At 41.9% G+C, this 25,442-nt stretch overlaps 1 protein-coding gene across 7 annotated transcripts in view; it reads left to right on the top strand.

Moving 5' to 3' along the window:
- The first annotated feature begins 5,143 nt into the window (after positions 1-5,143).
- Positions 5,144-25,442, top strand: part of ARHGEF6 (Rac/Cdc42 guanine nucleotide exchange factor 6) — a 94,084-nt gene continuing 73,785 nt past the window's right edge. For 3 of the 7 annotated variants that reach the window (XM_073228086.1, XM_073228085.1, XM_073228083.1), the window contains exons 1-2: positions 5,149-5,564; positions 6,927-7,010. In XM_073228086.1, coding sequence (XP_073084187.1) covers positions 5,400-5,564; positions 6,927-7,010 — 249 coding nt within the window. In that variant the 5' untranslated portion in view covers positions 5,149-5,399. Of the gene's footprint in view, positions 5,565-6,926; positions 7,011-13,708; positions 14,168-25,442 lie in introns of those variants that run through there. The other 4 variants (XM_073228087.1, XM_073228084.1, XM_017681043.3 and 1 more) reach the window with 4 other exon arrangements.

Here is a 25,442-nt window from a genome sequence, read left to right as displayed (position 1 = left end):
TCAAGGTTCATCCATGCATGTGTCAGGACTTCTTTTATGACTGAATAATATTTGATTGTGAAATTTTATTTATCCATTCATCAAGTGATGGATATTTGAGTTGTTTTCACTTTTTGACTATTATGAGTAATGCTGCTATGAATATTTGTGTCCAAGTTCTTAAGTGAACACATGTTTTCATTACTCTTGGAATAGAATTGCTGGGCCACATGGTAACTATGTTAACTTTCTCAGGCACTGCAAAACTGTTTTCCACAGCAGCAACACCATTTGACATTCCCACCAAAAATGTATGAGGGTTCCAATTTCTTCACATCCTTATCAACACTAGTTATTATCTCTTTTTGATTAGAGCCTTCCTAATGAGTGTGAAGTGTAATCCCATTGTGATTTTGATTTGCATTTCCCTGAAAGCTAATGATGCTGAGCATCTTTTTTTGTGCTTATTAGCTATTTGTATATATTCTTTGGAGAAATGCCTTTTCAGATAATTTGCCCATTTTTAGTTATTTGTCTGTTTATTATTGAGTTATTAGAGTTTGTTATATATTCTGGATACAAGTCCCTAATCAAATATATGATTTGCAAATGTTTTCTCCAATCCTGTGGGTTGTCTTTCACTTTCTTGATGGTGTCCTTTGAAGCATAAAACTTCTTAATTTTGATGAAGACCAATTTTTCTCTTCTTTTTTTGCTTGTGGCCTTGGTGTGAGACCTAAGAAACCACTGCCAAATCCATGTTAATATGGACTGTGTGATTTTGGACTTTGAGGTGGGAAACTAAAGATGGCAAAGAAGCAGTAGAGCAGAATTCTAGTCTCTGATGACTAAAAACCTGCATGCTAGCCTTGGACTGACAAACTCTGGATGTATTTTACATGAGAGTGACATAAAGTATTTTATTTTTAAAAATCAAGAACATCTGTTTCCTAAAATATACCATAGAATGAAAGATAAGAGTACAAGAACATACTTCACAAACACATATAATCGACATCAGCTTAGTATCCATAATGCATAACAAAATTTTACAAACTGATAACAAAAGAGAAACAACCCAGTAGAAAACTGGGCAATAGAAATGAGCATTTCACAGAAAAGGAAATATTTGTAGCCAATCAGTATATGAAAAAATGCTCAAACTGGTTAATAATCATAGAAAAGTAAATTTCACACTCACAAAAATAACGTTTTAAGTCTAAAATATCTATCAAGTGTTAGCTATGGTAAGGAGCAATGGGAAATCATTCCTTGCTTGTGAGAGTATAAATTTGTATAATCATTTTGAAAAACAATGCTTTGAAGAGCTCTATGAGGATAAGGGCTAGTTGTAGTGGGAATAACTGAACAAGCAAGCTGGAAAGGTGGTAAGTTATGGTTAGAAAATGTAATGTTTGAATTTGTGATTTAGGAGGCAGAGAAATTTGTGATGACAAAGCACAAGGTGTGAGTGGCTGGCTAAAGTGGAGGAGTGTTCACTGGATATAACAAGGCATGTCAGTCTGGGTCCAATCAGGATAGAGGAAGCATGGAGGGAGTTGAAGAGGAAAAGTTAAACAGAAAGAATTATTAATGATAACAGGGGATTGGAGTAATGAAGAGGATTGCTAGTAAGAAGTAAAGGGGACTCTAACAGAATACAGAGATAGCAGAGGTACTATATTATAGCAGGCAATATAAACATAATATATAATAGTCACTCCCTTAGAGCTGTGATAATAACCCTGCCCTCCATTTGCAGCTGAGATTCAGGCCTTGTTGTAGAAGTTGCTCTGGGGCTGAGTCAGTGAAACTTGCTGGACATCCGCCCTCTAAATAGTCACAGAAAATGTGCCCTTCTAGCGTGCTGGTTTCCCATCCACAGGGGAGGTGTCTCACCAGGGACACTTTGCTACAGAACCATCCACGGATGGTGCTAGTGGAACCTGCTACCCACTGTGCATTGAGGAAGCTGGAGCTGCACAAGGTGAGCACTAGTAAAGCTGGGAGTCCGCAAGGAGCTTGTGGAGTGAGCACACAGGAAACAGGAAGTGAAACCCCTTCTTCCTGCAATGTCTCTCCACCACCGTCTACTGATAAAACTTCATATCATGCCAGCTGGCAAAGTTAAAATTATTTAAAGGTCCCAGGTCCATTTTCCCAGAGCAGGCATAAAGAGGGGCTGAGAAGTAATACATCAATTACAGGAGGAGGAGGTCAAGGAACAAAGCAGTCCTGATGTCGGATTGTTCTTGTGGATATTGACATGACCTAGGTACTAGCAGAAATTGGGGTGGAATGGAAGGTTATAAACCAGCTTGTTTCTCCAAGTGTGACCTTGGTCCACTGGCATCGGAATCAGATAGGAGACTTTAATAACACAAATTCCTTTGCCCCATTGAAGATCTTTTGAACTAGGGTACTGGGGACTAAGCCCCCAAATCTTTTTAACAAGTGCCTGGATAGATTCAAAAATTTTAAAAGTCAATTATGATATTTCAAACACATAAAAGGGAAGAAAATAGCGTACACAAGCAAGCAGTTTTAACAAATGTTAACATTTACCTTACTTCCTGCAGGTATTTTTATGTTTAATAAAATGTGGCCTCTTTCGGCTCAAGTTCCACTTTCAACCCTGTCAGGGAGATGTTTCTGGAAAATCAACTAAACTGTGCTCTGTTAAAGTCCGTTAGGATGAGAGGATGAGGGAAAGCCAGTGAGTAAGGAAGCAGGCTCAGTGGCTCAGGGCAGATCGTCCAAAGGAGCCCTCTTCGCTCTCTTTACCCACTCTCTTGTGTGGAGCTTGTTGCTCTTTGTGTCACTGTGATCTGAGCCCCCTACCCTATGGCCCAACTTCATGAGCTCCTCTCTATTGTCACCTGCTTCCCTCCCGAGCCTGGATTGCGCGGATAGTCATTTCACCGAATGCTTGCTACTGCTCTGGGATTCCTTGCTTTCTTGACATTTGACTGCACCAACCCTAACTTCGAGTCTTCATCCTAATAGAACTGCTTTTTTCTGCCTTGAGGGAGTAGCCTTGCCCTTCTGATTTTACTTCGTTACTTAGAGTAATTTTCTGCAGCCAGTGTCCAAAATGAGGCACATTTTCATCCAGGTGACCTTAGTGGGCTCAAGCCTACTTTGGACTAGGCTGGGTTCCTGAAATTACGCAGGCTTTGTTCTTTATCAGAAAATGTGATATCTCGATAATACTGCCAGATTTGTTTGTAGAGTACAATTTTGATGAGCAATTATGAAAACTGTCCAAATGACATATAAAAATGTGTCTAAGTAGGTCTGACTTGAGAATTTCATCTATCAACAAATGGATTTTATTTATTTTTTCTATTACACAGGTTTGGTCATGGGTCAAAAGTCAATTAAAACTTTTGACTGACTATACTTGCTTTGCTTATAAGTATAATAACATCAAATCAAATATTTGGAGGTCAAATCTTTGTTGTAGAACTATTGATATACACAACAAATGGATGAACCTCAAAACAATGATACTGAGTGGAAGAAGCCAGATAAAAGTAAGTACCATCCTGTATGCTTCCATTTATATAAGATTCTAGAAAAGGCAAACTCATCTATAGGGACTGAAAGCAGATTGGTGGTTGCCTGGGATTTGAGAGGAAAAAAGGCAAGAAGAGGTTGAAAGAGCACAAGGACACTTTTGGGGGTGATGGAAAGGTTTATTTGGAGTGTGTGTGTGTATGTGTGTGATTGTATTACAGGTGCACATATGTATCAAAATAAGTAACTTGTATACCTTAACGTATGTTCAGTTTATTATATGCAAATTATATCTCAGTAAAAGTATAAAAATCACTATTAGCAAGAAAAAATGTTTTAAGCCATTAAAAAATTCTTATAATCAAGTAGTGCCAATACCCAGGATACCATATGAGTACATTCATTCATTTGACATTTTTTAAAAAACATCTACTGTGTACCTGGTACTTTGCTGGGAACAGTATTAAACAAGACAGGCCAGACCTCTACTCTAGGGTGGTTACATTCTGGTGGAGGAGACAGATTAACAAGTAGTAATAGGAAAGTGTGATAAGTGTTATGAAAGGGCAAGAAGGGGAAGCTTTGAAAACATTTAGCAGGGTTATCTAAACTGATTATTTGGTAGTAGATGCCTAAAGCTGTGTTGACAAGGATTCTGAAGTTTAGCAGAATCCCATGCATAAGAAGGGATTTGCCATATAAGGCTATATTGTTATAGTTGAACTTATACATTTCTCAGTAGTATGAGTATTTCAACTGGTTATGAAAATGTTTGATAACAGTAAAGATCTCTTGTTGTAGACCAGTTTTTTTTCCACAGCTGCATTTTTAATGCAAAATGTTTCTTGTTGGGCAAACATCAACCTTCCAGACTGCAGTGTAGACAAGACAATACTCTTTTGTTCTCAAAAGTTCTGTTTTCAAGTGTTTTTTACCCACTTATGTGACTGTGTCTGAGCCTTTGCTAAGGGTGCTGCAGCTGGATTGTGCAGTGGAACCAGGTCCAGAAAAAGAACTGCTAAAGAATGTAAGTAAACAGGATGTCAGATGTTATCCTTAGCCTATTTCCCTAAACATAGCTTTTTGGCTGCAAAGTTAAATGCCATTCTTTTAGCTTCTGCTTATACACAGTGATGGCTGACAGCAGCACAATTGTCATTTGCTTGGCATGTTATCATCATGCAACTCAATGCATTTTGCAAGGAATGATCATGACACACTATCTCCATGAGACAGGATGAGGACATCTGGCCATTTCTTGGAAGAATTTCTCAGCACCACCTTCTCTGAGCCCTGTTGTGCCAGCACAGCTCCCCATGAGGCTCAGATATGTCTGACCTAAGAGGCACTTGGCATCTTCCTCCTAACAGAAGCCAGATTTTCACTGGGGTGAGACTAGTTATTGACAGCATTTTCCCAGACTGGCCCATGAGTGTCTTATTTCCAAGGTCCCCTGAAGTGCTGGCTCACCTCTGTTTTCCAAGTGCACTTGCTTCCTTCTCTCTCCTCCCTCCCCAGCATCCTCCTCACTTCCTTCCCTTACAGCTACTTGCACTGTTTTGTGTGTGTGTGTGTGTGTGTGTGTGTGTGTGTGTGTTTCTCCTTTTTTTTTTGTTAAATCTTAATGAATGTGTTTTGCAGGTTTGGAAAAGAAAAGCAGTGTTGTCCAGTATTTTTACATTCATTCTGTTTCCACCTCTTTGAGTGTGATCTCTGCAGTTTTCAAATCCCCTAATTTGAGTGGGTTCCACCCTTGTCTAAGAAAAGTGGTTTAAAAGCTTTGCCCCGCAAGCACCAGAAGAGAACTCAGAAAAAGGAAGACAGCAGCACATGCAATCGCGGATGTGGCTTTAGTCCTTGCTGCTGCCCCAGAGAGCTGTTCCAGCGCGCCGTCCTCAGTAATGAATCCAGAAGAGAGAATCGTGACATGGCTGATATCCTTGGGAGTTTTAGATTCCCCCAAAAAGACTATCTGTGACCCAGAGGAGTTCTTGAAGTCCTCGCTGAAAAATGGGGTAGTGCTGTGCAAACTGATCAACAGACTCAGGCCTGGCTCTGCAGAAAAGGTAAGGGAAACGCACAGGGTCTCCGTGACTGCTCACCGCCAGAGAGCAGCAATAATGTGACTCTTGAGATGTTCTATTGCCCAGGTCATGGGACTCTCCTACTTTCATCTCTACGAGTCAGACATTCTTTCTTACTGTAGTTGGTAGTTTGAGAAAGTCAGAAAATGAAATGTTATCCTTTAGTAATTGGTGCCCAACTATTAGTACAGGAAAAAACTGCTACACCACTGGTACCCGGGGACAAGGAGGACACCGGTATCACAAGCTTGCTCGGTCACAGAGATACATGGTGCACTTCCCTGTGTACCGAGGACGCTTTGAACTTAAAGTACATATGAGTCTGTGTGTAATAATGGAATGATTTAATAGTTATATGTATGATTTATATGGTGTTTATTGACAGTTTGACTAGAATCAGTATAGATTTTCTTCTCAAAGAAGTAAGCTATATATTGAAAGATGGGATATTTAGCAGCCAGGAGAAATAATCCAGAATGTCACATAGGTTTGTTAAAATAATAGAAACCAAATAGACGTTTCGAATGCAACATGTGATCAAAGTGAAACTAACCATAGTCTCTCTTAAAAATCCACAATTTTTAAATTCAGAAACCTATGATCACAAGGGTGGATAATTTCTACAGTAGATGCTTTAACTTTAAAATTAGAGTCTTACAATTCTTTTCTTAAGATGGGCAGGAAATGTGACTATAGTTCTACCTTCTTGAACCACATTGTATTTTTAGTGAACAAACTGATTTACCTGTAATTTTTGAACTTGAAAAACAGAGATAAACCAGTGGTAGAATATAGAGAACTGTGATCAGATGTAGAGAACAGCAAAGGGGAAAATAGAGTTTTACTACATTATCATAAAGAGGATGGAGGGAGGGAATCAGTTAAAAGCAAGAACCAAGCTTAGTAAACTGTCTGAGTCTCTGTCATTTGCTGTCACCACACAGGCAGAGGGCATGAAAACAATTTGTAAGTGGAAATGGCTTGGGACTAAAGGTTTGCTGACATTTGAAACAGAGACCGACCGTTTAGATTTTGCATCACTTCCTTCAGTGGTTACTGCTCTTCCTGGACTGACAGCAATGCTGTCTCCTGCCTTAAAAGGCCTACCTATCTATGACGGGGGACAAATTAGTGAGAATGTTTGGTATGTTGATCTGGGTGATGGGTATATGAGTGTACACACATGTCAAAATTCATTAAGCTGTACATCAAGGTTTGTGCATTTTATTGTATGTGTTTCAATTTAAAAAAAAGCCTACCTATCTAGTTATCAGTGAGTGATGAGTATGGTATGTTTGGCACCGGATGACAGTCTCCAAGTGACGTGTGACTATGTTTCTCTAGTACTATCTGGAGCCCCAAACTGAAGCCGACTGCATCGCCAACATCAGTCACTTCCTGAAGGGAAGTGCAACCCTTCAAGTGGAGGTAAGCCTGTCCAGGTTGCCTTCTGCGTGGCCATCATCTTTTGCTCTGCTAAGGAAGATGTGTTGCAATAAAAGTACTTGGTTTATGTGCACTGTCAAACAGAGGTAGCATTTGCTGGAAGCCACGGTTAAGTTTGGTGCTCTCCAGTGGCGGCTTGCTAATTTGTCTTTTCCAGAAACCAGTTCCAAAACAAAATCAAAACTCAAAATCTGGTATCTTTTACATACAGCATCTAAGCCCTGCAAGCAGGCTTCTGGGGATAGAGCTCCTGTGTGGTGCTTTGCTACTAAGGGGAACAAAAAGTGAGCTACTGGCTACTGCACAGGGTCACTGTAACCCCCTGAGTTGAGAAGAGAGAAAAGCTTACTGTCACTTTTTCCCATTAACACTTTAGAACAGAGGCCCTGAAAAGGTGAGAGAATCTGGCCCTGAGGTAGAAATTGGATATGAAATCACATTGCATTGTTTTATTTATATGGATCCTCAGGGTACCATAGGAGGAGTTGCTGAAAAGGAGGTGATACTTTCATCTGTGTGTCAAATTACATAACTTCTCTGTTCCTCAGTGTTTTTATCTAGAAAATGCACACAATAATAGCTACGTCAAGGGGATGTTTTAAGGATCAAATGAGTTACTGCATAATAATTTAGAGCTAGGAGCTGCAACCCCAAAAGATATCTTAGATAATGTATATAGAGTGCTCAGTGTGAGACCAGGAATATGGGAAGCATAGAGATAGCATTCGTAGTAGTGTTTGTGGAGAAGTATGTGTAGCGGTTTGAGCATGGACTCTGTCTGACATTAGATTGCTTGGGTTCAAATCTCAGTTCTCTCCCACTAGTAGCTTTGTGACCTTGGGCATGTTACTCAACCATGCCTTTATGCCTCAGTCTCCTCACCTGTCAAATGGGAAAAATAGTAGCACTTATCTCATAGCATTGATGTGAGATGTCAATGAATTCACGTACCAGGAAGAGTCCCTGGCACATAGTAAGTATTCTCTGGGTGTTAGCCAATAGTAGTAGTAGTAGTACAGGTAGCTTTGCTCCAGATAAGCTTTGCTTGCTTAAGAATGTTTCCTAAAGTTAGCCGTAGGCTCAGGTTACACCTCTCTCTGAATTTTTTTTTTTCGAGGTTCCCCTACTGGCCAATTTTAGCTGTTTGTGCATGTATGGTTTTTGAGGTCAATGTAGCCTGAGATCACTTTGTATGATGTCTACTATGGAATAGGTCATGGTGTTTTCTTTTTGACTTGTCAAATAAAAACATGGTGAAGTTGCCAGTGCTTTCGGCACTTGGAAGCTGCCAGAGGGTATATGGAGCTTCTTTGCAGTTCCAAGCACACTAGATGATACAGGCACACCTCCCGGAGTTGGCATTGCTGCAGAATGAATCGTTTCACAACTGGATTTTTCTGATAACTAATGCTTCCTCCATTAAGCACCAATGCTTTAAATATCTTTATCCACTCTGGATACAAATCTAAAAACTGTATCATAATTTTTGATTTCTTAAGTGAAAAGCACTGGACATTTTTATCTCCTTTTGATAACTCAGGCTGGCCTGAACATTGTATGGATATTGTGGTAAGGCAATAGCTGGTGTCATGGCTAAGGACACACCTTCTCTAGTTTGACAGACTCGGGTCAGCTTCGTGGCTTGGTCAGTTACTGACTGGGTGACTGGGAAAAGTTTACTTGGCCTTTCTGTGATCTAGTTTCCTCATCTGTATAATAGAGACATTAATAATATCTACTAAATAGGATCGTTTTAAGGATCAAATGAAATAATGCAGATCATCTCAGGCACTTAGTATATCAGGGCACATAAGACATGCATAAGAGCTGCTGGCTGCTGTGTTAGTGCGAGGTAGTATTGTATGCAAAATTATGCCTGAAAGGGGTATACAGGAGCCTTATGGAGCACTCCTAGAATGCTGAGGGAAGTCTAATAGAATCATAAGGAATGAGACTGACAGCAGACCTGGGGTGAACCCAGCAGCCCAGAATACTGATCATCCAGTCTCAGGCTCCCAGGTAGAGAGGAGACAGATCTAAGCACAAATATTTTGAAATAAAAAAAATTAATTTTTATTGACTATATTTGACATATAACATTGTGTCAATTTAAGGTGTGTACACTGTGTTGCTCTATATTTTTATATTGTAATATGATTGCCATTGTAATATTTATCACATCACATAATTATAGTACAATATTAGTCTATATCCATTATAGTGTGCACTAGGTCACCATAGCTTATTTACTATTTGTTGCAAATTTTGCCCCCTTAAATGTCAATTTTTACCACCCCCATCCCGTGGTAACCACCATTTTACTGTCTGTTTTTTTGTTTGACTTTCTTAGATTCCACAAAGTGATATCATACCGTGCTTGTCTTTCTCTGTCTGACTTATCTCACTTAGCATAATGTGCTGAGGCTGCATCCATGTTGTTGCAAATGGCAGGACAGTCTCTTTTCTGTGGCTGAAAAATATTCCACTGTGTATCTCACTTGCACACTACATCTTTTTTGTCCAGTCATTTGTTGATGGGCACTTAGGTTGTTTCCATAGCTTGTCCTTTTGGATTGAGTATAACTCAGGCCTAAAGTACCTAGCTCAATGCCCACTACAGGACACGGTTAGCAGATTTTTGCTGATGGTGTAAAAGTATTAATGAAAAGCAAGAAGAGTAGGGCCTGACTATTGCCCAGCATGCACTGCTACTTATCTAAAGAAAGAGTGCCAGTTTGAAATGGTTGGTTTGGAAATGCAGAAAAATGGAGCCAGAGATGCAGCAGCACACTGACAGTCTGAGTATTGGCTGTGAGGCATGGGGCCAGATTAACAAGCTGCTACCTTTTACTCTCTAGGTGGCCAGTTGGCCTGTCCAAGTGGCTTCCAGCTTTGGGTTCTCCTATGGCTATAATGTTCTAAGGTCCCCAGAGTATCACACAGCTAGCAACTGGTCAGGGAAGTCTGCTGAGACACCTGGGAGAAAAAGCATTCTTTGAAGTGCCTCCTCAACTTTGATAATGTCCTTTGAAACATAAAAGTTTTTTAATTTTGATGAAGTCAAATTAATCTATTTTTTATTTTGTTGCTTGTATTTTGGGTACCAGGTCTGAGAAACCATTGCCTTATGCAAGGTTATAAAGATTCACTCCTGTGTTTTCTTCTAAGAGTGTCATAGTTTTAGCTTTTACATCTAGGTCTTTGGTCCGTTTTGAGTTGATTTTTGTGTATAGTGTGAGACGGGATCCAAATTCTTTCTTTTGCATGTGGACTTCCAGTTGTCTCAATACTGTTTGTTGAAAAGACTACAAGACTATTCTTTTCCCCACTGCTTCAATTAATGTAGCCGGGAAGTAAGTTTCCAAATCAGAAAGCACGAGTCCTCCAGTTTTGTTCTTCATTTCAAAATCACTTTGGCTATTTGGATCCCTTGTGTGCCCATATGGATTTGAGGATCAGCCTGTCTATTTCTGCAAAAGAGCCAGCTGCAATTTTGATAGGGATTGTGTTCAATCTGTATATCACTTTGGGGAGTATTGCCATCTTAAGAATATTAAGTCTTCTGTCCATTAACACAGGATGTCTTTCTATTTATTTAGGTCTTTTTAAATGTCAGTCAACAGTGTTTTGTCATTTTCATTGTACAAGCCTTGTATCTCCTTGGTTCAATTTGTTCCGAAGTATTTTATTCCTTTTGATGGTATGGTCAATGGAATTGTTCTCTTAATTTCACATTTGCAAGTATTTGGCAATACAATTGATTTTTGTATATTGATCTTCTTTCCTCCAACTTTGCTAAACTTGCTCATTAGTTGTAATGGTTTTTTTTGATTCCTTGTGGTTTTCTTATACAAGATCATGTCATCCGTGCATAGAGATAGTTGTACTTCCTTTCCAATCTGGATGCCGTTTGTGTCATTTTCTTGCTTAATTTAGCTGGCTAGAACCTTCAGTACATGTAGAGTAGAAGTGAGGAGAGTGAACATTCTAGACTTGTTTTTGATCTCAGGGGGTGGCTTTCACCATTCAATATGATGTTAGCTGTAGGTTTTTTATAGATGCCCTTTACAGGTTGAAGGAGTTTCCTTCTATTCCCAGTTTTTTGAGTATTTTTATCAATGAAAGGGTGCTGGATTTTGTCAAATGATTTTCTTGCATCTGTTAAGATGATCACTGCTTTCTGTCCTTTATTATATATATATTGTATTACACTGATTAATTTTCATGTTAAATCAATCTTGCATTTCTGGAATAAATCCCAGTGAGTCATGTTGGATATGCACAGAGATTTGTGCACATCTGTGATTACTCTTGAAGCATCTTTCTTCACAGAAATGGAATTACTATGTGAAACTTTGATACTTTCAAATTCCCCTATAAAAATGCTATATGCAGTTATAGTCCCAGCAATAGTATAGAACGTGCCTTCTTCCTCATGTCCCTGGCAGCACTGGATATTAATCTTTAATGTTTACTAAAATGTTGGGTGAAAGTGGCATTTATTGCTGTAATTTGAATTTCATGATTCCTAGTGAGTTTGACATCTTACCCCTTTATCCTCCATACGTATTTCCTTTTCTGTGAACCAAATATATCTTTCATATTTGTTTACAGAATGGAGAAGGCAGGGAGGACACCCAGGCCTCAAGAGAAAATCTTCCAGAACATATTGAAAAATTCTCATGTCTGGATAGAGTGCCACTAATGTGACCAGGAAGTCCTTTGACAACACTATTCTAGCAATGGTAGTTTTGTTTTTGTTCTACCTTTGAACTTAGTGGGAGTCAGGGACATATAGTTCTTCTGAACACTCGAGGGTGGGCTGGGTGGAACTTCTCTGAACACACTGTCTTCACTCCAGCCCCCTGAATGATTGGCCTGTCACAGCTCTAGTCCTGTGGTTTTCCATTCAGCTGGCCTTCCCCTTGCCTTATCCCCAGCAGGTACTTCTGCTTTGCCTCCTGCCACCCTTACTACCAACACATTGCCAGGGATCCCCTACCATCTCCTATTCTGCTCCTGGGCCAAACCTACTTTGTAAAAAGTTATTTTGTTCAGGAAGGAGTCCATTGAATGTCTGTGAGGCTCAGTTAGTGCTTCTTTCTCTCTTTATCTGCCCTCAACCCCCTTTCTCCATGTCTCTCCCTCCTTCTCTCTCTCTTCCCAGTGCCAGCTGGTATCAGTATGGCTTTTTCTTTGCCCCCACCCCCTCACTACCTCCTGTCTCCCTGAGTCACTCCATCTGCCTTGTCGCTGGAGCAGCATGGGTGCCCTCCCCTAAGTGGGACCCATGGGTTAGGCCATGTGCCATTTCTCAGGGGCTGCTCTGTAGGGAAGCAGTTCTGGAAGGACAGCTCTATCGCTGATCAGGAGGCAAGGCTAAATCTCCCATAGGAGAGCTCTGCTTCAGCTCTAGGAGTGCAGAGCGTCCCTGGAGCAGGAAGGCATCAGGCCAGGCAGCTTTCCCATAGCTGTGATGGGTACCAGCAGACCTTCCTTCAAGCCCTTAGCCTGCCACTTGTGTGAAGTCAGAGTCCCCTTCCCTAGGCCTGAGTTGACTCATCTGTAAAGTGGAGAGACTACAGTAGGGACTGGTAATGTCTAACTGTTGAACACTGTTTTTAACTGGCCGGTTTCCATCAGTTTCCACTGGGCAAAGCTTTGTATATTTAGCTATTCAGTTTGAGATGTAAGACAGGAAAGAAGATTTTGGTAATATTTTTTTCCTGTTGAGCAGATTTGACACTCTTAATGTGTCATGAGTTACATTAAATGACATCCACGACTCTTTAGGCCATCCTAATTTTTTAGCAACTACATTGTATTTCCGTAGAAACTGGACTTCCATCTATCAGGAACCTTTGTATCCTCCCTCAAAGAGACTCTCTGGTTTGGGGCCTGTTATCAGAGGGCCCGGGGAAGGGCGCCCGGATAGTTCGTAGGGGGAAGGGTGGTATGTGGAGGGCCGCAGGGGAGCCGTTCCTTGCGAGGTTGTCCCCGCGGCTCGGTATAGAGCTTGGGGGTTCCGAGGTGCGTCCGGGGCTGGGGGAGGAAGCGGACCACCGCGAAGGGCTGGGCTGTGGGGCTGCGATTCCCGCCGGCGGTCCTGGGCTCGGGGCTGGAGCGGGCGGCAGCAGCATGCGCAGTCTGGCCGCCGCTGCTACACCGCGGCTTCAGCTGGAGCGGCTGCTGCTGCTGCTGCTGCTCTGCCCTGCGTCGCTGTCACTTCCAGTTCCTACTTCGGCGATCCAGGTCCGGGTCACTGCGGCCCGGCCGCTGGCCCGGCCCCTCCAGGCCTCTCTCCCTCCCAGGCTCTGGCTCCGGGCAGGAGGGGCCGGCGCGGGCCGCCGAGCAGGGTCCGGAGAAACCGCGAAGACAGCTCTCCGGGCGGCCGCTCCCCGCCCTCGCCGCCAGCGCACCCGGCGGGCGCATCTCCCGCACCCGCTTTCTGCCCTGCGGGCTTCCGGCCGCCCAGCGGCGCGGCTCTGGAAGCAAGAACTTGAGGGCAAGACTCTGGCTTCCCTTTAGATTGTACACACACACACACACACACACACACACACACACACACACACACACACACACAGCCCTACACACACACACACACACACACACACACACAGCCCTACACACACACACACACACACACAGCCCTACACACACACAGCCCTACACACACACACACACACACACAGCCCTACACACACACACACACACACACACACACACACACACACACACACACACACACACACACACACACACACACACACACACACACACACACACACACACACACACACACACACACGAGCCCTGCACTGGAGACGTTGCGGGCGCGGAGTTTGGAGACGGGCGCCCCCTCCTCGCCCGCGTCCAGGAGCAAAGTTGCAGCCGCTCTTCCCGTCCGGGCGAGCCGAGTCCAGCTGTCCGGTTTCGCCCCGGTGGCGGCTGCGCTTAGGTCAGGGTCCCGGTCCCGGCCGGGTGGAACGGCTCCCGCAGCCTTGGCACAGGCGCGCCCGCCCGCTGGCCGGCCTGTGACTCGCGAGGGCGAGCCGCTTCCCGGAGGCGGCGGCGGCGGCGGCGGCGCGGCTGGAGTGAGCGAGCAGCGGCAAGACAAGCGGGCAGCGGCGAGCCAGGTGACCGGTCTGGGGGCAAGGGGTCAGGGGAAGGGGAAAGCGAAGGCCTGGGTAGTGCCGAAGGACCCCCGTTGGAGAGGAGCCGGCCTTCATTTTCCTGCTGGGTCTGACCTCGGCCGGGGCCTCCCAGCGCACTGAGATCCCGCGTGCCTGGAGCGGGGGCGGGGGCCCAGGGCGCCGAGCAGGGACACGCCAAACTTAGGGGCGAGTTGTCCGGCTCTGGCCGCAAGGTTTGCATCAGACCGGATTCCTTCTTCCCACCGGAACCTCGGACGGAGACAAGAGTACTATTTTTGATACTAATTTGATGCCTTCCCCACCCCCTTCCCCCGGCATCCGAACACTTGGGGATATTTTATGCGTTGAGAGCACAGAGGTCCATCGCAGGAATGGTTTGTGGGTGGGGGAAGACCTTTACTCTATAAGGTGTTCTGACGTGCCTATAGTTAATTTTGAGTTTTCATTTTCCAGTCATTTAAGAACCCAACAGGTATTTGAACTACTTTGTTTCTTAGCTGTAGAGTTGGAGAGCCCTTAAGTTTATCTCTGTCTCTTCAAAAATATGATTTTTATTTTTGTTTTTGGATGTAGGGATGGCTCACATGATTTTTCATTTCTTAATGTGTAATGGGAGTAAAAATAGATAAGGAAATATATTTGTCTATGCCACTATGTACATTTTCCAATAAAGGCTTTACATAAACCAAAGAACATTACAGACTATGATAAATTTCAGTTGATTTTCTATAAGGTATTGACAGTTTTAAAAGCAGGATTCTAACGTCCAAACTGCTTTTCGAACTTGTGTTTGCCTGGAAATCCCACAATTTGTCCTTGAACTTCCTATCTTATTTTGACATTGACCATGGTAAGAGGAGTGCTGATGACATCATTTGCTCCAGCCACAGTTCTGGTATTCCATGGCTGAGAGTACCTCTCTCCAAAATGTGAGGCCTGGGCCTGCCCTTGTACTTCAGCTGAGGCATTTCCAAGGATTTCTCTTAAGCAAAGTATTATGCTACATGCCAGGCAGTGCTGCAGTCCCTTACATAAGCGAGCTTCAGGCTGGTGTAGTCTCCGGGTGTGCTTGGAGCAGTTAATACCAGACTCCTCAGTCTTGGTAGTGGTGGTGGTTGGTGATAAGAGTTTAAAACAAAGTAAATCTCCAGCTATTATTTTCATCCTACATTTCTTTGCCACTTAAGTTTTTGGAATACCTTCTACTTTTCTTATCTGAAACTTACTGTGCCCTTGTAAAGGATGTAGGAGAGGTGGCATTACTTTAATTTGACAGAGAAACAAAAGTTTACTTAAGCAAAGTCCTCCAGGTTACCAGTGGCAGCATCAGAACTCTAACCTGGATCTCCTGTTCACAGCCCAGAGTTTTGTTTGTTTGACTAAAACTTGACAATTTATACAGATGTATCATTTGGCACATTTTATGGATGATATCTCTCCCAAGCCACTAATTCTTTTCTGTTCTTTTTGCCAGCTCACTCCTTGGCATTGTCTTTGCTCACACAGGACTGGCACTGTTCTTAGGGGTGAGGACAGGAACAAAGCTTGCCAAGGAGGGTCTGTGGTTTTTATTTACGTACAGGCTGCCTTCTCTCCATTCATCTTCAGGGATTGCTGATGCTGAACAGAGTGAGCACCTAGGGCGCAGAAATGTCTGATACTTGCTTGACATCATTAGTCCAAGTATAATATTACTTCAGTCTTTACAAAGAAACTCATTCATGAGGAGAAATTTGAGAGCATGAGTTTCACTCACAGGAATATGCTCATCACTGTACTTAGGAACTTAGACACATAAGAGGAAAAGGAGTTGAGTACACACCATTTCTCAAGCCCCTACTATGTTTTAGGTTCCATGTTAGGTATGTTAAGTATATTATGTTATTTAACCCTCACAACAATCCTGGGAGGAAGGTGGTATTGTGCCAGTATACAGTAGTGGAAAATGAGGTTTGGGGATAATCCAGAAAAATGCCTCATGCTGCCAGTGCAAAACAGGGCCCGAACGCAATCGCTGGTGTGTCTTTCTCCAGAACTTATTCCCTTTGCCATGTGCCAGACTGTCTCCCCAAAGGACCTATGACAAAATACAGGAACAGCTAGCCCCTTCATTTTCAGACATGGCTGTACATTAGAGCCATGAAGGGTGCTTTTAAAAAATTCAAATGTGTGGGTCCCCCCCTACTGAGCTTCTGGGTTAATTGGTCTGCAGTGAGGCCCAGGTGTTGGTAAATTTTTTTTTAATGGTTGGGCAAACTTTATATTGAAGACATTACATGCAGGAGATTGCACAAATCCTAAGTGTATAGTTTGGTGGAGCTCTACAAGGTGAATTCATGCAGGCAATCAGCACTCCTTTGAAGAAACACAATGTTGTCAGCAGCCAGCAGTGCCCCTTGCCAGTCCTTTCCCCTCGCCAACAGGTAAAAGTGCCCTGACTTCTAAGACAATAGGTTTGTTTTTTCTGTTTTGGTTCTTTTTATGAGTGGCATCCTACATTATGTCCTTGTTTGTATAAGGTTCCTTTCACTCAGATCATGTTTGTACAAGTCACCCATGTTGTTACAGATACTGGTGGTTCATGCCTTTTTATGGCTAGTAGCATTCCATCCTGTGGATGTACCGTATTTTGTGGATCCATTCACCTGTTGATGGCTGTCTGGGTTGTTTTCCAGTTTTGGATGCTATGAACAATGCTATGATGAATATCCTTGGGCATGTCTTCTGGTGTACATTTCTGTTGGGTTGATACATAGGAATGGAACTGCTGGGTCATAGACTACGTATATGTTCGGCTTCTGTAAGTACAGCCCAACAGTTTTCTGAAGTGGCCAGGTCTTGTTATTATTATTTTTTTTGAAAGTTCCCAAGTGATTCTAATGTGTGGCCAGAGATGAGAACCATTTCCCTGGTTTATCTGAAGTTCAGCAATCTAGCAACCTCGTGTCTATACCTAGCTGAGAACCATGAATGAAGAGACCAGTTTCCTCCTGTGCCTTGGATCTTCTAGAAAATCTTCTCTGTTGAATTGGTCAATTATCGTCCATTATCCTATAATCCTGTGTGCCAAGCTACCTTTATGCTGCCCATCTATTCTCTCTGCAGTAATCTGTGGACATATTTATGTCTCTACTAGCCTTAGAACTTCTCAAAGGCAGGAACCAGAGCTTGATCACCCTCATAACCCCTGCACTCAGGATAGAATGGGGCCCAGCAGGTGCTCAGTACATTTGTATTAAATGAATGATGGACAGAATGACTGAATGGTCAGAGAAGGTCTGGGCTGCAAAAGAGATGCCCCATCTTTGCACTAAGACTTAGGCACTTTATTTCACTGCCTCAGGCCTTCATTCAGAGCCTAATTACTTTTACTTACCTAAGCATATTAGAATTATGGGTAATCTGGTTGCTCATCCCAAAACTGATTAGAAATACAAATTTAATTAGATATGGCATGTGGATGCACTTTGAAAACTGGAAAACAGCATCTACATAGAAAGCTGTGATAATAGGAGGTGGGAAGGTGCAGTTATAGATCAGCCATGTGGTCCCTTGCAGAAGTATGTCTCTCTGTACAGCGTGGAAGAAACGCAACCAACACATCAGGAAAGGAGACAGAAAAACTAGGAGTAGCAGACCCCCAAATGTATAACCACGTGGAGCCTTTTGGGGTGGGGTCAGGCAGCCCAGCACATGCTGTGGGGTCTAGAGGCTAGAATTTGTGACTTTCCCTGCTTTGGCTTGGGTTTGGTTGCTAGTCGGGGAGACCTTTGTTCTAAAGGAGTAATATAGTAGTGCAGTGGCTAAGAGCTTGAGCTTCGGACTTGAACTGACCTGGTTTGGCCACTTACTAGGTATGTACTAACTTCCTTGGTGGTAATGGTAGGTAAGTATTAGGTATATACTATGTTGTCATTATTAGGTATATGCTTAGTCAGTATATGCTACCTTTCAGCATTAAATGAGAGAAAGCACAGTGCCTGGCACAGAATAAACTCTGAATAAAAGCTAGTTCCTAACTGGAATTCTGCTATATTCCAGTAGACTAGTGTCCACAAGTAACATTGCATTGTCACAGAAACAGTTCGCTTAGTTCAGTTATGCTCAGCAAACTCCGTTTAAGAAGTGAGTCATGCTTTATAGAAAGATTTGCTTTTGAAATCCTAACGTTAAAAAAATGTTGGATACAGGAAAGGGTAAACTGTGGGCTCTGTGGAATGGGGGTTTCTCCACGGATTCTGAGGTTTTTACACTAGTTACATTGAGAATTTAGACTGGGATCAAACATAAAACAGGAAAAAACAATTCAGCCATGTTGTTTCTCAGTTCCATGCTTTATTTGGCAGAGACTGCTTGTTTTTGTAAAAACATTCATAAAAAATAAAGTCAAGGGTAAAATCCCCACATATTTTCTAATACTTAGCACCCCTCTTCCAAAGGCAAAACAAAGTTGGACTTTCTGGGATTTTCAGATGAATAGTGATGGCGGGCTTGGCCTCTGTTCTCATGTTTAACAGCAGGAATTAATCCTTTTAACATTATTAACATCTTTCACTCATTCATTGAACAGCTTTTTTTCTCTGGACTTGAAATTCTCAGTGCTTTGCATCATAGAAAATAATCTGAATTCAGATTAGTGTGTTGAAATGTGTTCAAAATGATTTATATGTCATATTTAATTTGTTTATGCATTTTATTTAAAGGCTACATAAAGACAGTTTAAATTTCAGTGATATTGTAGCCCAGTGATATTCATGGAGTAGAGATTGGAGTTTTTAACTATAATTTTTGACAATATATGTGTAATCTTAAGAGTTTTATGAATGGGTTATGAAAGTTCACGTTAAGTTTCCAGCTTATTGTCTTACTGATGTTCTCAATGCTTAGCGTGGCCAGTTTTGAACTGCTGAAAATAATTTGTATATGGTTTCCTTTGTAACAACTCAGGAGTAGATGTATGTCTGGGGATCCAGTTTTAAGAGGGAACTGGAGAAGGCAAAGCAACAGAATTGTTCAGAGACTATGAATTATTCAGTTGTTAACCACAGTAACTTCTTTAGCTACCATTTTGTGTGCTAATAATAGAGACAGTTTGGACAGATTCCTCTTCAAATTAAAAAATCAGGAAAGCTTTTGACCCTTTTCTAGTCTATGCATGAACTAGAAGATGTGAAAAAAGGTTTTCAGCTTCTCACATTCACCTGGATGAAATAGTATAATTTTTGCATCTTTTTCCAAACAAGCATATTTATTTTATAATTACAATAGCTCGAAATTTAAAAATACACCCTAGAGCAAGATGCTTGTTGTTCTAGTTAAATGAAGCGACTCAACAAATTTTTTTTTGATTTGGGGTTGACTAACACAACATTCCTCCTTGCCCCTAGGAAATAAGTAATAAGCTGGTTGAACTGGGCATAGTTGAGGGGAAATATCAAGATCAGTTGCCTCTGTACAAATAGACACAGAGTGCAATACCTAAAAAGGAAACACGTTGTTTCTGAGTTGGGCTCCATGCATCTTGATAATACCAAAAGAAATGTGTTTTGTTAGGAAATCTGATCCACTGCATCTTCTGGATGGGAGATGTTAAAATGACCTTGTTTTAAATCTAACTCACTCTAATTTGGTTTCAATGTTGGTTCTAACCCAGGCTGTTTCTGGGGACAGTGGAGCACAGTATATATAGCTTTTTATTAAAACCACACAATCTTGGCCAGCTACCCCATGCTCCAGCCCCATTCTAATTCGGTCATCTGTTATCACCGAGGTGGTCCTCAAGGAGTCAGAGAGGTGAGGCAGCAGCCAGGACAGCATAAGGCAGGCCGACCCGCTGGTGTTGACGCTGGGGTTAGTACCAAAAGGAAGTGGAGGGTCTGCCCGTTGAACTGCAGATGAGGAAGTGTGAGGGCACCTGCAGTTTCTTAGGGCCTTTGCTTACCAACCCTTTAGAGGAGGTGTATGTCCACTCAGTCTAGAAGTTGTCCATATCTACATTTCAACATTGACAGTGCCACTTCCTCTGCTGTCATCTGGAAGAAAGACTTAGGACACCAGACAGCTCCAGTCTTTGTCATCCTCTGGCAAATTGGACCCTCCCACACAGAGGAGTGTGTGTGTTCAGAGACGCAGACCACCCAGAACAGCATATGGGCACGCATCATTTCTATTTGACTTCTGGCAGGAGATTTCCCTTCTTAATTAAGTTCTGCTTGGACAAATAGAGTGAAATCCCAGCTTTATACATTCTTGGGGACTTGAATATTATTAAAGAGATCAGCCATGTCAATTGAGGAATTGGATAGGGCAATACGGAAAAGAAGGGAATAAATGAAGGTGGGATGGAATGCAGCAGTTTGCAGAGCAGTGAGCGAAATTGTCATTAAGGACTTGTCTCACCTTAGACAATAACATACAGGTTTCCCTACTCCTTAGAAGTGTGGACATTATTTTAAGAGGCATCTTTAAGGTGTCAGGTTCTTAACATCTTTTATGAAGAGCTCAGCCTGTGAAGCAAGCCTGAACACTATGGAATATTCCATTGTATAATTTGTCTGTTCTTCACGGTTAGGTCTCCAGCGAACTGGGGATATTTACCAGTAATTTCCGAGAAATGTGTGCAAACCAAGAATATGCAATATTTTGCGAACTAAAGAAATTAAACCACTTCTTTGGGGGTAGTGTATGTTGTGACAGTGTAAATCCACATTTGTAATGTAATACAACCAGTTTGCATTCTTTGAAGACATGCTAGTGTTTGGGAATGTGTTATAGACTGGGAAAAATCTTGATTTGGGATTTAAAAAATCACCTTCAAGGAGAAACAGTAAAATGGAAAGCAATGGTTTAACTGTTGGTATACTTGCGGGTGACTTCTTTATTTGCCAGAGTTTATATAGTGTCCTTTTAATTTCTCATCTTAAAATGAATTATTTTTTAGTTCCTGGCATATACCAGGTATTCAGTAAATATTTGTTGAATGGATAATGAATGGATTAATTTTTTTAAAGTATCATTGATATACAGTCTTATAAAGGTTTCACATAAATAACATTGTGGTTTCAACATTCACCCATATTACTGAATGGATGAATTTTTAAAAATTTACTTTAGATAGCTTGTATATCTAACAGTCTATATGTAGATTATCACGAGTTGACTTTAATTCAACTATTGATATAAAATAACGAGTTAGTGGATGAAAATAAGGATAAAAAGAAAGCTGTGTTTCCCTTAATATAGTATTGCACAGGTGCTTTGTGCCAAGCTAGAGTGCCTGTTTCATGATCTTTACAAATAAAAAAAAAAAAATAAAGGAAAATTAAAGGTACATGAGAGTAGGTCCCATAATGTCGCATGGAAGATCTTCTCTATTCTTCTGGTCCTCAGGCCACTTCTGATTTCTTATGTTACCCAAACTCTCTCAGTGTCATTGGGCATTCAAGGTGTGAAACGGGCACATGAAGATTCTGTAACTTTGATTCTCCAAAGTGATCCTGGGCAGTGACTTGGCTTCCTTTTGGGGAGCTAAGTGCTTTGTCAGCATTCTCCATTCTCACAGGCATAGTCCTCAAAAAGAAGAATCGATTCTATCCAGTGATGGGAAATAATATGGTCCCTGATTTATCAAGTTCTACCAGAAAAAATTACCCTCTCCCTGTCTTTCCTTCTGGGGAAGGCATGCCGAAAGGGCAGGCGTTTCTGGTGGAAGAACTGTTTGGGGTTTTGGCTGAAAGGAAGAACTAATAGTCAGTAGGTACTTGTTCACCGTCTACATGGTGAGTGCTGTGCCTGCTACTGTCGAAAGAGGCTGTGTTTGGGGAAGACCGCATGGCGGGGAGTGATGTAGGATGGCCTTGAAGGACAGCTAGGATCCAAATAGTTGGGGGAACTTTTTAAGTAGGAGAAGTGTACCTATCCAAGAGAGGCACTGTGAAGAAGGTGAAGGATTCTGGGGCATACAAGGAGGTGATGGTGAGAAATAATGTGCCTGCTAGGGTGGGACCAGCTTGAGAGGAGGAAGTTTGAATGCTGCCCTGAAGAGCGTCAACTCGGTCTTGTAGGCCGTTATGGGCTGGGTTACATCAGGCTGAGAGACATGGATGTCAGTTGAAAGTACCCTTACTAATGGCTCTAATATCTGAACTCACGAATGCCCACCTAACCATGTTTGGATTGTTTCCTAAGCACACATGTTGTTTGGTATCAGATAGAAGAAAATTAGTTAATTGATTGCTTGATGTCTGTTAGACATTGATGGGCATCTTGGAATATGACATACTTTTGAAAAAGTAAACAAGAAAGTCTTTGCCAAATGCATTGTTAAAGGTGATCTCTAAATACAAAAGATGGTAGTAACTTTGGCACAGCCTCATTCCCACCCATGTTAGCTGCTGTAAGAGGGACTTCGGACATGTGATTTGTAGTCTTTCAAATTGCTTTTCACATCTTCTTGCCTCTCATGAGTTCCTTTGCCATACTAAGCCTTGTGCCACTGTGCTCTGGCAGCAACTTGGAGCCTATTGTGGAGCAGGGTATGACTAGGTGAGTGTGACTGATGGTGTTTTCCATTTAAATAATTTAAAAAAATAAGACAGTTCAAACAATACAGCCAAATCCAGCAAAACAGTAAAAGCCCACAGTTCTTTCCAGCTTCACTAGAATGCTTAGGTCATGGTGCTGTGTGAGGAGATTTAGAGGAACCTGTAGTACCTGGGAGAGGCCAGCAATTACAGGCTTTGCCCATACCCTTCACGCCCCCACCAAGGAAATCCACAATCATGGAGTTTGAAGTATCCTTGGCCACCTCCCAGTCACAGTGCTTAATTTTGCAGACAGTTCTGTTATTTTAGATCACACATTTCTTGCACTGAAATAGATATTTTTCTTCCTTAATGATATTGAAATATTTTTTTACTTGAAGTATAGTTGACCTACCTTTACATTAATTTCAGGTGTTCAACACAGTGATTGGACATTTATGTGCATTATGAAATGCTTAACACAAATGTAGTTACCATCTGTCACCATACAAAGTCATTACAATATTATTGACTATATTCCCTATGCTGTACTTTTCATCCCTGTGATTTATTTATTTTATAACTAGAAGTTTGTACCTCTTGATCTCCTTTACCTATTTTGACTATCCCCCAACTCTCTTCCCCTCTGGCAACTACCCTTTCTGTTTTCTGTATTTATGAGTGTATTTCTGTTTTATTCCACATATGAGCGAGATCATATGGTATTTATCTTTTCCTGTCTGACTTATTTCACTTAGCATTCTACCCGCTGGGTCCAGCCATGGGTTGTCACAAATGGCAAGATTGCATACTTTTTGATGGCTGAGTAATATTCTGTAGTATATAGATACCACATCTTCTTTATCCACTCATCTGTCAATGGACATGTAAGTTGTTTCCATATCTTGGCTGTTGTAAATGATGCCACAATAAACATAGGGCTGCATAAATCTTTCTGAATTGGTGGGGTTTTTTTTTGTTTTCTTTGAGTAAATACCCAGAAGTTGAATTACTAAATTGTATGGTATTTCTGTTTTTTATTTTTTGAGTAATAATATTACTTTTTTTTTAACTTTTTTTATTTTATTGTGATTTTGGCAATGCTTTTTCTTCAAATAGGATTAATCATCTATTGGTAAGAGCATCTAAGCTTTCATTAATTCATCAAATATTTACTGAGTGCCTACTTTGTGACAGGCACTCTTCTAGACACTGAGGATACACACATGAAAAAGGTTTTTTTTTTTAACCAACTGGCTTCATGGGGCTTACATTCTAGGCACAATTTGTATTTAAGTTTGTCTGACAGTGCATCCTCTCAATCAGCCCATGAATGATTATTTATCAAGTGTCTCATGTATGTTGAATACTGGGCCAATGCTTTGGGGTAATTTGGACTCCAAAGAGTCTGCCTTCCAACTGGAAATCCAAGGCAATCTTAGCACCCACAGAATCAATAGGGAATATTAGGGTGGTAGGTGATCTCAGGCTTAAGTGTGCAGCATCTATACAGACTGTAAGTTTGTGGTTGTTCAGAAGAAAGAAATGGGAGGGTGAGTCACGGAAGGTAGCAGATGAAGCCTCCAGAGGAGCTGCTGCTTAAAGCTGCAGGGGCTCCTCTCCTCATTGCCGGCCCTGCTCCCTAATCTTTGCGTGGGTGTCATTTAACACCAGTCTCTCCAGAGCTTGAATTCATAGTGGAGCACGCACTTCTTTCAGGCTCTCGGGCTCCAACCCTAAATTCTAGAAGGCTCCTAAGAAAGCAGGGGTTGCAGGAACCCTATCTTCACAGGTAAGTCTCCCTCCTTAACTGCCAGGATTTCAACAGCTAAGAGCTGTCGACTCTTACCATTTCTAAGGATAGTCTTATAGTCTTCATACATTCAGTGTGACTCCTGCATCACAGGCAGTTCTAAAATAAATAGTACTCTGGTGGTTACACTTGTCAAAATTCATTCAGCTGTACACTGAGATTTGTGCATTTTCTTTTATGTGCCTCAGTATAAAAGTTAATAATAATTTAAAGATAAGTACAGGGAAAAAATAGTACTCAGTTTCTAGGGTGTGTGTTCATCCTTTATGTGAAAGGACAAGAATGAGGTATGAAGGATGTGGATGTTGATTTAGGACCACACATCCAGGCATTCTTTAATATAAAAACATTATTTTCTACAAATTTATTTGTAAGTTACTGTTAGGTGCACAAAAATCATTTTCCCATAGAAACAAAGTTCTATGTGGTGATTATGTTTTGTGGCTGGCTCACAACAGCCCGTTTAATAACTAGTGTGGCTGAACTATAGACCTTACAGAGACTAAGTGGCAGGTGTGACACTATGTCTCTGGGAAAATGTGTTCTGCATTCCATTTGGAAGACTAGGAACCAAGTCCCCTTCTCTGAAGGGGCAGGGGTGAGGGGCTTGCGGAGGGTATCCCCAGCTCTGGCACAGAGACGCTGCAGCAGCTGAGCATCACCTGTCCACCCCCACCCTTTAAAACTGGCAGCCAGTGCGGCTCCTGCACAGGCTGTAGTGACGGGAGCAAGGAGGACGGGCGGGCGGGTACAGGCGTGAAGGCTGGCTGGCTGAGCAGCAGCTGGTTTCTAGGCCTCCCACTTCCAGTGCTTGGCTTGGCCAGCACTATGGACAAGAGAGATTTGATCTTCCCCTTCCCTTCATGCCTGCTCTTTTTGGTGAGATTATCCAAAGCCAGTTGTTCTCTTTCTTTTGAACCCT

This window comes from Manis javanica, chromosome X (genome assembly GCF_040802235.1).
Source record: "Manis javanica isolate MJ-LG chromosome X, MJ_LKY, whole genome shotgun sequence".
Taxonomy (NCBI): Eukaryota; Metazoa; Chordata; class Mammalia; order Pholidota; family Manidae; genus Manis; species Manis javanica.
The sequence above is the reverse complement of the archived record's forward strand: the minus strand, read 5'-3'. Positions and strand labels throughout refer to the sequence as shown.